General features: G+C 47.2%; 2 protein-coding genes across 13 annotated transcripts in view; both read right to left on the bottom strand.

Moving 5' to 3' along the window:
- The window catches only part of GNAL (G protein subunit alpha L), a 142434-nt gene that overhangs the window by 9653 nt on the left and 119456 nt on the right, over positions 1-13325 (bottom strand). For all 12 annotated transcript variants that reach the window (XM_025429547.3, XM_049112956.1, XM_025429551.3 and 9 more), the window contains 3 exons: positions 2095-2149; positions 880-953; positions 285-343 (listed from right to left, as the gene is read on the bottom strand). In XM_025429547.3, coding sequence (XP_025285332.1) covers positions 285-343; positions 880-953; positions 2095-2149 — 188 coding nt within the window. The remainder of the gene's footprint in view (positions 1-284; positions 344-879; positions 954-2094; positions 2150-13325) is intronic.
- CHMP1B (charged multivesicular body protein 1B) lies at positions 8224-10966 on the bottom strand. Its single transcript, XM_025429559.3, has one exon. The coding sequence runs from the start codon at positions 10803-10805 to the stop codon at positions 10206-10208; it is 600 nt and encodes a 199-aa protein (XP_025285344.1). The 5' UTR covers positions 10806-10966; the 3' UTR covers positions 8224-10205.

Raw genomic sequence — 13325 nt, 5'->3', positions numbered from 1 at the left:
CAGCCACTGTGCGGGTATGATAACGTCCACACGCAACTGCTACTCATTTTCCTCCCGTGATTATGAGAATGACTGAAGGAAGCACTGTGCGTATAACTGGTCCTTTCACTCATGTACCCATACAAGCCAATGATAAATGTAAATTTGGGATGGTTCAGTCCATGATGAGATTCAGATTCACATTTAAGGCATAGAATAGACGATCTCATCTAAAGCTACTTCAGCACAGTAGCGGGAATGAGCGTGAGAATTCGTCTCTGTTCTCGAGAAAGCATAGGAATCACCGTTAAAGCACTGGATCCATTTTCTTCTTTCATCCCTCTGGCCTCCGACATCAAACATGCTGTGGAGGAGCAAGAGGACACAGTCATTTGAGGCGAGACCCCCTGTGCTTCCCTCCTCTGCTCTGGCTCCCGGCCTGCAGCACTGCTCCCTGCACAGCCTGGGCAGACAGCTCCACCCGCTCTGAGGTTCTGCACCACTGCCTGGCCCAGGAATCCACACCCAGTTGTTCCTTGGGGTCACAGTCCTCACCCTGCAGTCACCAGGTTGGCCTGGGGCCCACATCTTGGGCAGCCTGCGTGGACCATGCACCTGCTTGAGCGGCTGCTCTGTACCTACCCAAATGCCGCTGGATATTTCTCACCTTCTCAGGTGGCTTTGGCTCCCACCTTCCTCCCTGCCCTAAACTCACTGCATGCCCTTTAGGGCTACAGAATCTGTATGGGCTTATTCACAAGGGCAGTGAGGTACATTTGGGATGACAGAAACCCCAGGACCCACAGGTGGACGGCTGGATCCCCAATCCCATTAGGGTCCCAGCAGCCAGCCAGGGGGGCATCCTGCCCTGTCTCTGCAGGCCTGCTCTCAACAACTTACTGAAAGTTTACTTTGTCCACTTGGAATCGGGTCTCAAAAATCCCTGATGTCAGTACTCTGCATCTGAGAAGGTCCTGAGAATAAGACAAACCAAGTGGCATCATTGTTGTCCTTCAGAAGGAGAGCCCTGAATGCAACCACAATAACCCAGTTTTTCAAATAACCGTTTTTTCTAAATTGTAAGAGAGACGATAATAGTTAAAAAGTCAGACAAATACTCTGCCCTCCACCTCCTCCCCCCAAGCAGAAAGTCACAATTAATGTACTGGTTTGGTCTTAGAGACTTAATACCTGTGCTTATATTTTCTTTAGGATTTTTCTTTTTTCTTTTTTTTTTTTTTTTTTAAATCACATCTGCACATGTCCGAGTGCTTCCTATCACAGGTGTACCTGACACGAGACCCTGGAGAGCCGCCTGCTCTGGGTGCAGATCGTTTGGGTGAGAAGTTAAAGGGTCAATTGCTGTTGGGTAATTTCAAGTTCTTGGGGCCAGTCTCATAGAGAGATGGATTGCAGGGGAGAGAGGACCTTAGGCTTCCAGGGGACGCAAAGAAGAGAGAGCTGCCAGGAGGGGCCCATAGCCAAGGCCCTCCAGGGACAGACACACTGGGGGAGTCTTGGAAAGGCAGTTGAGAACGGAGCCCCTAGCTTCCAAGGAGTTCACTAGCTCTAGAGGTGTCTGGGGGGCTTCTAAGCCGAGCAGTTCAGGGTGATCCGAGTCTCTGCAGATGCCTGATGGCCAAGGTTCCAGGGGCATAGGAGGTCCCTCTCTGCTACTTACAAATGCGCAGTGGGGGCGCTTATATCCAGCTCAGCCCACAGGTCACACTTGGAGAGTGTGTCCGTGATGTGGGACCCACACCAGTGCCCAAAGCAGAATGCGCAGAATGCACGAAGCTGGAGAAGCAAAGGTGGGGTTTTCTGTGGACGCCTCCAAGAGGAATGGGAATTGCATATTCCTATTCCACAGATAAGATTATTTTGGTGTTGGCAGTTCAGAAATCTAGCACATTTTAGCGAGCCACGTCAGGGAGCAAATCACAGGGTATGGTAAACATGCCACATGCCCCTGCAGGGACAGTGGAAACAATTTGCAAGAAGTAGCTATTTATGGATCCCCCCCCCCCATTAAAAATATCATTGAATAAAACCGGCAATTCCTCGAATCTCGCCAAATTCCAGCAGGTGGCTGGGGCTCTCTCTAGCTTCACATACCTGGTCTGTGGGTGTGTAGTCCACCAAACTGACACTGTCGATTCTCTCCAGGAAGCTGAAAAGAGAGCCAGCAAATGCTCAGGGGTGCTCTCTGACGGCTCTCTCCTGGGCTGTGGGCACGGGGGGTGGGACAGTCGCCCGAGCAGGGCAGGGAAGCTGGGGCAAGTTCTGCCTTAGGCTAAAGCTGCATTTTCTATCCCCCCCCCGGACCCCCCGCAGCACCCCCGCCCCCCAGCCTCGGCCTTCCGTCCCCCTCCTTCGGGGTGGAGCCAGGAGCAGGCCACGTTGCAATGTAAACACGGCGTGGGAGGCCAGAGGTGGTCCTCCGGGCCAGGCCCCTCAGGACACCTGCGCGCTGCCAGTGTGCGTGCGCGGGCCGGCGGGCCTCACCTGGCTGTGCACCTGCCGCCACGTGGTATCAGCAGGTGGTATCAGCGGGAGCACGTGGTATCAGCCGCCTGCGCGCGCGGAAGGCCACGTGGCCCCGGGCCCGGTTCCTCGCCCCCCGCCCCCCAGCACGTGGCACAGGCCCGGGCCCCGGATCTTGTTGGAGGAACGAATGTCCGCCCCCTCCTCCCGCAGCCGGCAGAGGTCTGAGAGGCCCGGCCCCTAGTGACACTGGGAGGTTTTCAAGACACAGGGGACACGGGGCCTGGTTACCCGGTGAGCGAGGACTCCTTCTGGCAAGAGGGGGGGCAGCGAGGCTTCAGAGGGAAGGGCACAGAGGAGGGGGACGGGTTGGAGTGGGCCCCGGCCTCCTGGCTGGGGGAGACAATGTGCCCCAGCCTGAAGGGACACGGCGACTTTCTTGCCTGTCCAGCTCTGCTGTGGTGGGGGTTCCTTTACCGAAGTAAAGCAATGATGGGCCTTCCTCTAGTGCTCTCGTGCTTGTGGGCATTTTGCACAGTGCAGGACGGCTGTCACCACCCCATCCCTACAAACTCCCTCCACCAGCCTGCATGGCAGGCCCATGAGATGCTTCTTAGCATGGACAAGACAGGGGCCGAAGGTACATGAAGAGCACTTAATGCCCTTGGCCATTGTTATCTCCTTCCTACTGGAGAGGTAAAAGTAGTCCTCAGTGGTCCAGGATGGTGGCCTGGTGCTGGGGTGACATATTGGCAGCCCCTCATCCGTGCACCCTCGTGGACAAGGGCCAGCAGCTCCACAAACAAGACCTGCCTTAGAGGCGCCCTTGCCACAGGTAGGCCAAGGTGGAATGTAGGAAGGGGCAAGAATGGGTCCGCTGGTGGAAGGGATTTCCTTTCAGAGACAGGAAGTGGCAGGAGGGCAGCATCAGGGATGAACTCGTTTCGGCTAGAAGATAGGGCCGGTCCTACCCCTGGATGGCAACTGTGGTAGCGGTGGGTGGGAGAGCCACCTGCTCCTGGAGAAGGACAACAGAACGATGGCCAGGTGGCAAGGCTTCAGAGAAGCCAAAGGGACTGTGATCTGCCCGGGGCCTCTCTGGAGTGGGCACTGCGGGCCCTGGGAGGTGCTGCTATGTGCCTAACCGGAAGGTGGGAGAACTGGCTGGGGCAGAGCTAGTTCCCAAGGGGGAGAGGCTTGGACAGAGTACAGACAGCCCTGCAAGTGCCACAGGAGGGGCTACGGGGAGCTAGGGAAACATGGGAGGTGCCAGGAGGGGCCTGGCTGGCTTGAGGCCTGGTTTGGGAGCCACAGTGTTGTGTGGCTCAGTCCTTGCTGCTCAAATTTGGTGGAGTGGAGAGTCCTGAAGTACACACTGAATTCCCAATCATCTAGCAGGTAAGGGGCAGAAAGACTCTGTGATGGAGAGTCTTCAGCTCCTGGAAAGGGGGCATTGGTCTCTCACCCAGACAACTGGGTGGGTCTGAGGGTGGGGTGGGGGCAGATGGGCTGCTGCCCTCACACTGTGTAAGCTATAATAATTTGATTCAGAGATGGTCTGTCCTCTTGGCAGGAGACATATAATACTAAACATGTGTTACAGAAACCAATCATCTCTGATTAAAGGGGCTAGGAAATGAACCTAAATATGGAGCCTATGGCTATAGTTAGAGTTTAGGAAGCAACTAATTTCAAGCAGGATGCAAATAAAGTAGAGGTAGGTGGGTGAATTTATTCAGATGGTAATGACTAGTATAAGTAGAAACGATGAAATGTTAAAAAATACATCAAAAGTTCTTGATAAGTGTGATTAAAGACTGCCTTCCAAAGGAAGCAGTGGGAGTACCTTACTGAGCCCCATTAAAAATAAGTGGTTCGGAGATGCCAGTGACAAAGGCAAAGATGTCAAGCTCGTTCCCATCCCTAATCTCCACGATGGAATTCAAAGTTCCTTCCAGCTCTGATACTTAATCATCTGAGACCCGAAAAGCGTCAATGAACATTTCCAAGAGTATCTTCTGCATTGTTACTGATGCTGAATGGTATTGTCAGTTCATGCATTTCAAATTTGTGCAATGAAAAGAAAATGTGAAAATTCTCCCCCTGAATGTGAATGTGTCCCCCAGTTCTTTGAAAGACCCTCGAAGGCATAAAGGAATGAAAGAGAAATCTGTAGTGGTAGATTTCTGCCAACCTTAGTCTGGTTCAATCAATATATTTTCCAGCATGTTGTAGAAACACTTCAAATTGGAGCTCCTAAGATAGTATCTATAGAGAAATGAGTTTTAAAAGGGTCTTCTAAATCATACATGGAATTTTGTATGACTACATTCTAAAGGGTTAGTAAAATTGTCTTCTTAAATATGCCACTGCCTCTTAAGTGCAAAAATTAACCAGATTTAAGAGCCATTCATTCACACTAGATATAGAGTTGCAAGACAATACCAAACTACGATTATAAAAACTCACCATGGTGATATGCACGAAATAATTAAAAAGCAATTTGCTTTGATTTTTTTCACATTATTTCCTGCTAAAGCTGAGGATATTCATGTTTGCAGAAACATTTTCATTCTTGTCATGTATATTCCCCCTCTTGCTTAATACTGGCACCAAATAGCAGCTCATTGTCTGTTTCTCACCTGCTGTTTGCTACCCCAGTAAAATAACTCAGAAGTCACAGAGTTCTTATGAATGCGGAGTTGATCATGAAGAGGGATGAGGGATCACGAAAAGATGAAAACTATTGTTAAATACCTTTAAACAATGAGATCTGAGAAAAAGCACCAACTAAATTTAATGAGAGTATTCATAATTATTTTGTTTGTGAAAAATGTAGCAAGTTGGAACTCTGCCAAAGGTTGGTAAGAAATTTCTCTCAGTTACAGAAATTTACTTCGTGATGCTAACGTACGTGATATAAAAACGCTGTGGAGGAGAACAAGATTACCTACACAGTGACAAGGTACCAGGTGGTTCCCATGTGCAGCAGGTTGAGATCCATGCTACTTAGAAGGTGGTCCTCAGACCAGCAGCAGCAGCCGCAGCAGCACCTGCAGACCTTGGGGATGAGGATTTGCAGCTGAGCCATATCCCAGGTAGTTCTGATGCGCAGTAGCCCCGGGGATTCAGTGACCCCTGTGCACATCACAGTCTGTGGAACGCTTTTTCCTCTCTTTTTTTACTGCCATACTGCTCCAGGCTCTCTCACTTCACTGGGACAATAGTTTTTTTTTTTTTTTTTTTTTTTAAGATTTTATTTATTTATTCATGGAAGACACACAGAGAGAGACAGAGAGGGGCAGACAGGCAGAGGGAGAAGCAAGGCTCCATGCAGGGAGCCTGATGTGGGACTCGATCCTGGGTCTCCAGGATCACACCCTGGGCTGAAGGCAGTGCTAAACCGCTGAGCCACCTGGGCTGCCCGATACAGTTTTTGATGACTCACACTCCTGCTCCTTTCCTCAGCGTAAAGTCCACATGTTCAGTCAGCCTGGCCTTTGAGCCCCTCCCAGTCTGTCCAGTCTCTTCACTCCTTTTGACGTCTTGACATGGACATCGAATGAACCCTCCACTCCTTTCAAATCCCTGTAAGGCTTTGGGCCTCTCAGACCTTTGGGTAATTCCCGCTTCCATTTCTTGCTAGTTCCAGATTCAACCCTACCCAGAGGCAGTTCTAACCAATACCAACATTGTGATTACATTCTCTGCGTACTTCATGTTCATGATTTGATTAGCACAGACTACAGCCTTATACTATGACTTACTGCTTTTTTCAAAGTCAAGGTGTAAAACACATAATGTGCATCAAGCACACTGATCTTAAGTGTTCATCTTGATGACTTAACATTTTTTAAGATTCTATTTATTTATTCCTGAGAGACACATAGAGAGAGGCAGAGACACAGGCAGAGGGAGAAGCAGGCTCCCTGCAGGTAGCCTGATGCAGGACTCGATCCCAGGACCCCGGGATCATGACCTGAGCCAAAGGCAGATGCTCAGCCACTGAGCCACCCGGGTGCCCTGATGACTTAACATTTGTATACACTCATGTCCATTTTTCTCTTTATGTGTATGCTTTACCTACCTAACTGTACTGAAGACTGTTTAAGGGAGAAGTGGCGTTTTTTTTTTTTTTTTCTCTAGAAAGAAGCCCCGAATAACCAACATCTGATATACTTTGGTCTCAATCTTTTATTATATGCAGTCATTCTAAATAAATGCTGCTGAGGACTGTCAGCATTTACTGTCAGCAAGGACTGTCTGTCCTGCTACTATTTGAGAGGGAGGGATGATATATAAACTGTGAAGAGCAGGAACAAACACTGGAATTTGGGGACATGCTTCTGAGGAGACACACGAGGGCTCTGGCCGAGTGCCCGCTGCACCCCCTTTACACACTATATTCGTTGTCATTAGAGAGCTCCTGGAAGTGATCACGGGTGAGAGCCCCGAGTGAGCCATGCATTCATGCTAGGAACTACTACCAGGTGCCAACTGAGCTGCGTTCCACACCAGGCCCAGTAATTGTGACCAAGACAGACGGTGTCTTATCTTGTAGAAAAACAAATCTAGGTAAACCAGGCAGGTATTTTTGCTAATGCCATTCAGTTGATTAAAAGAAAAAGAAATTACAAGTGCCTGTTCATCAGTTTATTTATTATTATTATTTTTTAAGATTTCACTTATTTATTCATGAAAGACACAGAGGAGAGAGAGAGAGGCAGAGACACAGGCAGAGGGAGAAGCAGGCTCCATGCAGGGAGCCCGATGTGGGACTTGATCCTGGGACCCTAGGATGACGCCCTGGGCCAAAGGCAGGTGCTAAACCACCGAGCCCCTCAGGGATTCCCTGTTCATCAGTTTATTCAATGTCCCCTGGCTTGTGGCTTTTTGCCATTAGTATCAAAGACCTTGAACTTTGGATTTTGGCTACAGAAATGCCTCCTAGAGAATGGTGTGCATGATGTGCGTATGAGAGGAAGCATCCAGAACAGAGGTCCCTTACATCTGCTTTATGATGTGACGTTTATTTGGCTAACCTGAGACCATGTTCAGTTAATAAGGTTATTAGACTGGTGCTTAATTTAGGCGGCTCTTTTCCAAATCAAGGACACAGGGTAGGCACGTAGTGTGTAAGATTCATAGCATGCCTCCGTCTGAAAGTCACACATACACACTTCCAGGAGAAACAGGTTTATTAAGAGTTCTCCAAGTGCATATATATCATTAAACTGAAATAAACTAAATAGTTCATAAAAGTATATTCTAAGTCCATGTTAGAAACTGTGCACTTGGGGGCACCCAGGTGGCTTCTCCCTCTGCCTGTGTCTCTCATGAATAAATAAAATCTTAAAAACAAAACACATACACACACACACACACACACACACACACACACACAATCTGTGCATTTTGAAGGCAGGAAGTAAGAAAGGAGAAATAAGCATAAAAACTGTATTAGTGGCTGTCTGAAAGATTAACTGCATCCTTGGTGTGTTGAGCCTTTTGTAAGTCACACCTATCATTAGCTCACTTAAGTTTCAAGATGAGGAAGAACCTTATTGCCATGAAGAAATTATTAAAGAAGTAATAGCTAGGGTTTCTAGAAGTATACATGGAGATTCCATGTCAACAAAACAAATTAAGGTGGTAAGGGAGAGTCTAGAAAAATACCATGCTTTTTGAACCAAATCTACCTCTGAATTCTTTCTTCGTACATGGTTTTTTAAACAGGATGCACACTCACATGCAGTAACATGCAGTTTAAAATGATTTATTTGACAAACTTCTGTGGCTTACATTTTAGCATTTCATCAACTGCAAAAGTGAGGAAATAATTCATGGGCCTGGTATGCTTTTGAAAATATTTATGGTTCATAAAAATGTACATTCATATAGTTTGAAATGAACATATTTTAAGAAAGTTCAAGCATATACAAGCATTGTTTAATCTCACAAAATATATTAATTTTGTTGGGAATATTTGCACTATAAAAGGGTCTTTAATTTACCAAAGGATTTGACACTGAGCTTTACTTTAAGTTGTAATTATTTTTTCCAGTCTAAAGAGGGGTACGACTCATGCTATACTCACATAGCTGCTTCTGTGCAACCATATGGATGAGAAGAGACACCAAAAGGGAAAAGTCTTAGTTAGAAAGAAGATGCAGGACAGACAACCGACAGGTGTCCCTTAAGGAAGACTTTGGAACAATATCCAGTCAGATATAAAGACACTTAAATATGAGGGTCAGTCCTCATCTGCATATACCTGTTCTTTTTTTTTTTTTTTCCTTTAACACACTCATTCATACTGGAAAACGTAATGGTGACTATTTGGTCATGAATCTTTCAAAGGGCTTCGAAGAATCCCTAGAAGTATCTTCTGAAACACTGAATTCTTTTATGGGGAAATCTACCAGGGGAGGAAGGGGGGAATTTCAAACATCCTTAAGTATTTGACTTCGATTAATATACTTGCCAAGGCAAAAGCAAATTGCTGCTCTCCATGTTTGGAGGCTATGAGAAAGTGGTGGCTACAGGCTTTACTTTGCAGACAGAGAATACACACTTCTGTCCCAGAAAGAAGAAATGCAGCAAAGATGGGCTCTAGCCTTAGAGGGTCAAGCCTGCTGTCCCATTCTGCATCTTTCCTTCTCAGACTTCCAGATGGCTGCATTTAGATTTAAGTTATTTGCATGGCTAAATAAAATATTCCAATTTACATTTCTAAGGTTTTTCAACAAGTTGTTGCTTTAAAAGAAAATAATAAATGCAAATAATTAGAACTTGAAAAGCAGTTCTAATTTTATACCTATTTTTGGTTATTAACATCTAAACAAAATCTACAAACACACCACCCCATGGTTTTCTCAAAACTAATCAACAGTTCTTTGGCAATGTTAGAGTAATCATGACTGCCATGCTAATTAACATACTTTATGACACGTTTAATCAAAGTGTTGAAATAGGAAAAGAACTAGAAATGTGTTCAAGATGTTCATATGAAACTGTCATGTTAAACCGTGTCTTTTGAAAAGCTCTTTAGTAAAAGAAAATATAAATGAGTGAACAATTTTTCCTTATAATAAATTATGTGGCATTTTCTCCAGTTATAAAAGGATAACTACCACACAGAAAAATCTGGGGGAACAAATAGTAAGACAACATTATGCAGAATGTCCTACCATAATTTTAGTGTAAGTTACGAGAACAGATCAATAGAACAGTAGTCTGGATGTGATGGCAAAGAAAAAAAACAATACACAGAAATAGACTGTCCATTAAGTCGAATGAGGTGTTGATAGCCCTGTAACCAATCTAAGTAATCATTCTCCTTTCTTCAATTTTTATGCACCACCTGTCAATTCTAGATATTACCAATTACGCTAAATTTTAAAAAGTTCGATTTTGAGAATTCAGACAGAAAACTGAATATACGGAACGAGAGTTTTGACCAGACTTTTGAGAAAGATTCATACACACCAAATACCTAAGAAGCAGCTATAAAAATACACATCACAAGCTATACGGAACTTTAAAATCCAGTTAAGATGGAGGAAGCCTGGAATTTCTTAGTGTATCTGGAGAGCACTGTAAACCCAAAGATAGAAGCATCTTAAGTAAAGAGCATTTCAGCATTCTGGCATGTTGAGTCCCTACAGTAGAGGATCTCACTAATATACAGAACATTTCGGAAGGCGGCCACGGCCAGGAAACCTCAGGGCGGGGTTCGGCTGTCACACCTGATCCCGCAGGCGGGCCAGTCTCTGGGACAGTTCATCCTGCTCGGCGGAGGCCACGCTGGTGCCCACGGAGCCGGTCTGGCCCTGCGGCAGCTCCATGTTGAGGTCTAGGCCAGCCTCGTCTGCCATTTCCTGGAGCAGCATATCCACTTGGTTCTGGGGGGTGGTCAGCGTAGTCGTGCTGCTCATCGTGTCTTCCATCTGCTGCGTCTGGACGTCCAGCGTTTCAAACTGGTGCTCAAATTTGTCCATCAAAGCAGAGATCTTCTCCAGATTCATGGTCTTCAACGTTGCGTCCATCGACTTAACCACACCGGCCATCGACTTGGTCACCTTGCCCATCGTCACCGCCGTCTGCACTCTGGCAGCCACCGCATCGACCCGCGCACTCATCCTCAGGAAATTCACCGCCTGGTTCTTCTGGCGAATGGCGTTTTCGGCGTGTATCCTCGCCACTTCCATGTTGCCCTTCTGAATGGCCTTTTTAATCTTGGCCTTTTCGGCCTTTTCTTCCTTGTCGCATTTTTTGGCACTCCTGCTGAGTTCTTTGGCGGCGAACTTTAGGTTGAACAGGTGTTTCTCCATGTTGGACATAGTCGGGCGCCTCCTTGGGGTCGGGGGCCAGGGCCAAAACGAGCTCGAAAGAGAGAGAAAGAGGCAGGTCCGCTCCCGGCCGCCGCTCCTTTGTTTTGGTCCCACTTCCTGTTTCTGCCGCGCGCGGCGCAGGGGGTGACGTCAGAGCCCGGCGCCGGGGCGGGGCGCTGCGGGACCCAGGGGGCCGGACCACGCAGACGCGGGCGGGGTTTCGCTGGGCGCTGCTGGTGCAGGTTGCGGCGCTCGCTCTCTGCGCCCAGTTTTGCAAGTATTTAAGCATCAGAAAACTCACGAGGACGGGTGTCCACGCACGCTTGGGAACGTGGCTATCGAAGCAGGCAGGCTGCGTCTACAACTACACGTAAGAAAACCTGCGGACTCCCGAAGTGGCAGGCCTTCGGCCAGCAAACCGTCAGCTGGGTCTGCAGACCGCTGCTTGCTCGGTATGCGTGGGCGCCGCTTTCTCAGCGGGACCTGGAGCCGTGGATCATCAATTCATGCACAAAACGAGAGGTGCATCGTTGACTTGCTTGGAGTATTGTGATACCCTTTGGCTGCAATGGTGAAAAGACCCTCACAACCGTGCACCGCCGTATTCGTGCCGTAGCTTTAAGCTCAGCCTATAGTGTGTCGCCAGCAACTACCATCCAAAAATCCTGGGACCCATCTTTTGCTGACACAAGTCTATCTACTTGATGTTTTATAAATATCCAAGGAACTTCACTCACATGCAAGTTTGACAGGCTACATTGTCATTTTAAATTATGCAGGCAGAGAATGGTGAAGTATTGGGACTCACATCCACTGGCACACATCAAGACTGTCACCAGGTATCATACCCTTAGAAAACTCAGGCTTTCAAATGGCAGCCGTATGTGCTACGGTTTTCCTGTTTTAGAAAGATTCCCTGGATACAGACAATCACAAAATATCAGAGGGCCCAACCTGCCCTAATGAGCTAGGTTGAGAATGATACTGAGAGTTAATTCTGTTTAGAGAGAATTTTAACCTGGCATCTTGCCATCCCTTTCAGTTACCTGTATCAGTAACTTACAGTCTTTTTTTTTTAATTTTTATTTATTTATGATAGTCACAGAGAGAGAGAGAGAGATAGAGAGAGAGAGGCAGAGACATAAGCAGGCTCCATGCACTGAGAGCCCGACGTGGGATTCGATCCCGGGTCTCCAGGGTCGCACCCTGGGCCAAAGGCAGGCGCCAAACCGCTGCACCACCCAGGGATCCCAGTAACTTACAGTCTTGAGCCACAAAGTAAAAGGCGTGCTGGTGTCACATGCATCTTCCTAAAACACTGCTTTGATTATATCACTCATTTGCTCCTAAACCCAGGCATAAACACTGAACTTCTCTAGGAGGCATACTGGGTCCCCATCTTCTTTTCTGTCCTTGCCCTATGTGCCCGTCAAACTGGACTGAAGCTTGGGTGTCTAGGATCTAGTGGAGAATGAGGTACACTCAGTGCTCCTCCCTCTGTGTATACTGTCCCTGCTGCCTGGGCTTACACACCCCATGCATCTCTGCCTCTTGATATCCTACCCCTTCTCAGAAGCCACCCTCTCCATGAAGCCTCCCAGGAGCCCCCTCCTCTGTGCTGACCCTGTACTCTGTACCTCTGCTCTACCACACAGGGAACACCTCCTGATTCATGTTCTGTGGGCTCAGAGCACCGTACTGGATTATGAACTGTGGAAGCAGAAAACAGTCTTATTCCTTTCCCCCTGAGGAACCCAGCCATCTCTCTGCACATAGTAGGCACTGAGTCCAAGAAGGCTTTGCTGACTTGAACTGTGGTTGAGAGGAGCTAGAACATTATCCTATTTAGCAGCTTAGCCAAGGTTACTTTTTTTTTTTTAAGATTTTATTTGTTTATTCATGAGAGACATGGAGAGAGGCAGGGATACAGGCAGAGGGAGGAGAAGCAGGCTTCATGAAGGGAACCTGATGGGGGACTGGATCCTGGGACTCCAAGATCACGCCCTGACCGAAGGCAGACGCCCAACCACTGAACCACCCAGGCGTTCCCCAAAGTTATTATTTTTTTTTCTAAAGTAGTAGAACTCTTTCTTCACATGAGACACTTCTAGAAATGATAAAAAAGCAAATAAAAGGAAAAGAAACCTGTTTGAAGTGAGGATAGAGGGCCCACAACTCCTTCTCTCCCCCCCGGCCCCAATCCACCCTCCCTTTCTTTTGGGTTCCTCGACACATTCCATAGTTTGCCTAATGACAAACTCTAATTAGGTGAGAGTTTGGAATATAATCACGAGAAACTTTGATAGATGAAGAGGATGATGACAACTAACGTTTATTAAGTGCTGATGTGCCAGGCATTGTTCCAGGCACTTTACATGAATTAGCTCATCTCATCTGCACAAACCCTATGCAGTAATACTACTAACACCTCCAATTTACAGGTGAGGAAACAGAAGCACAGAGAGCTAAGCAACTGGCCCAAGACCACACATCTGCTAAGCGTTAGAAATAAGATTCTATGGATACAGC

This window comes from Canis lupus, chromosome 7 (assembly GCF_003254725.2).
Source record: "Canis lupus dingo isolate Sandy chromosome 7, ASM325472v2, whole genome shotgun sequence".
Taxonomy (NCBI): Eukaryota; Metazoa; Chordata; class Mammalia; order Carnivora; family Canidae; genus Canis; species Canis lupus.
This window is presented reverse-complemented; position numbering and strand designations above follow the sequence as displayed.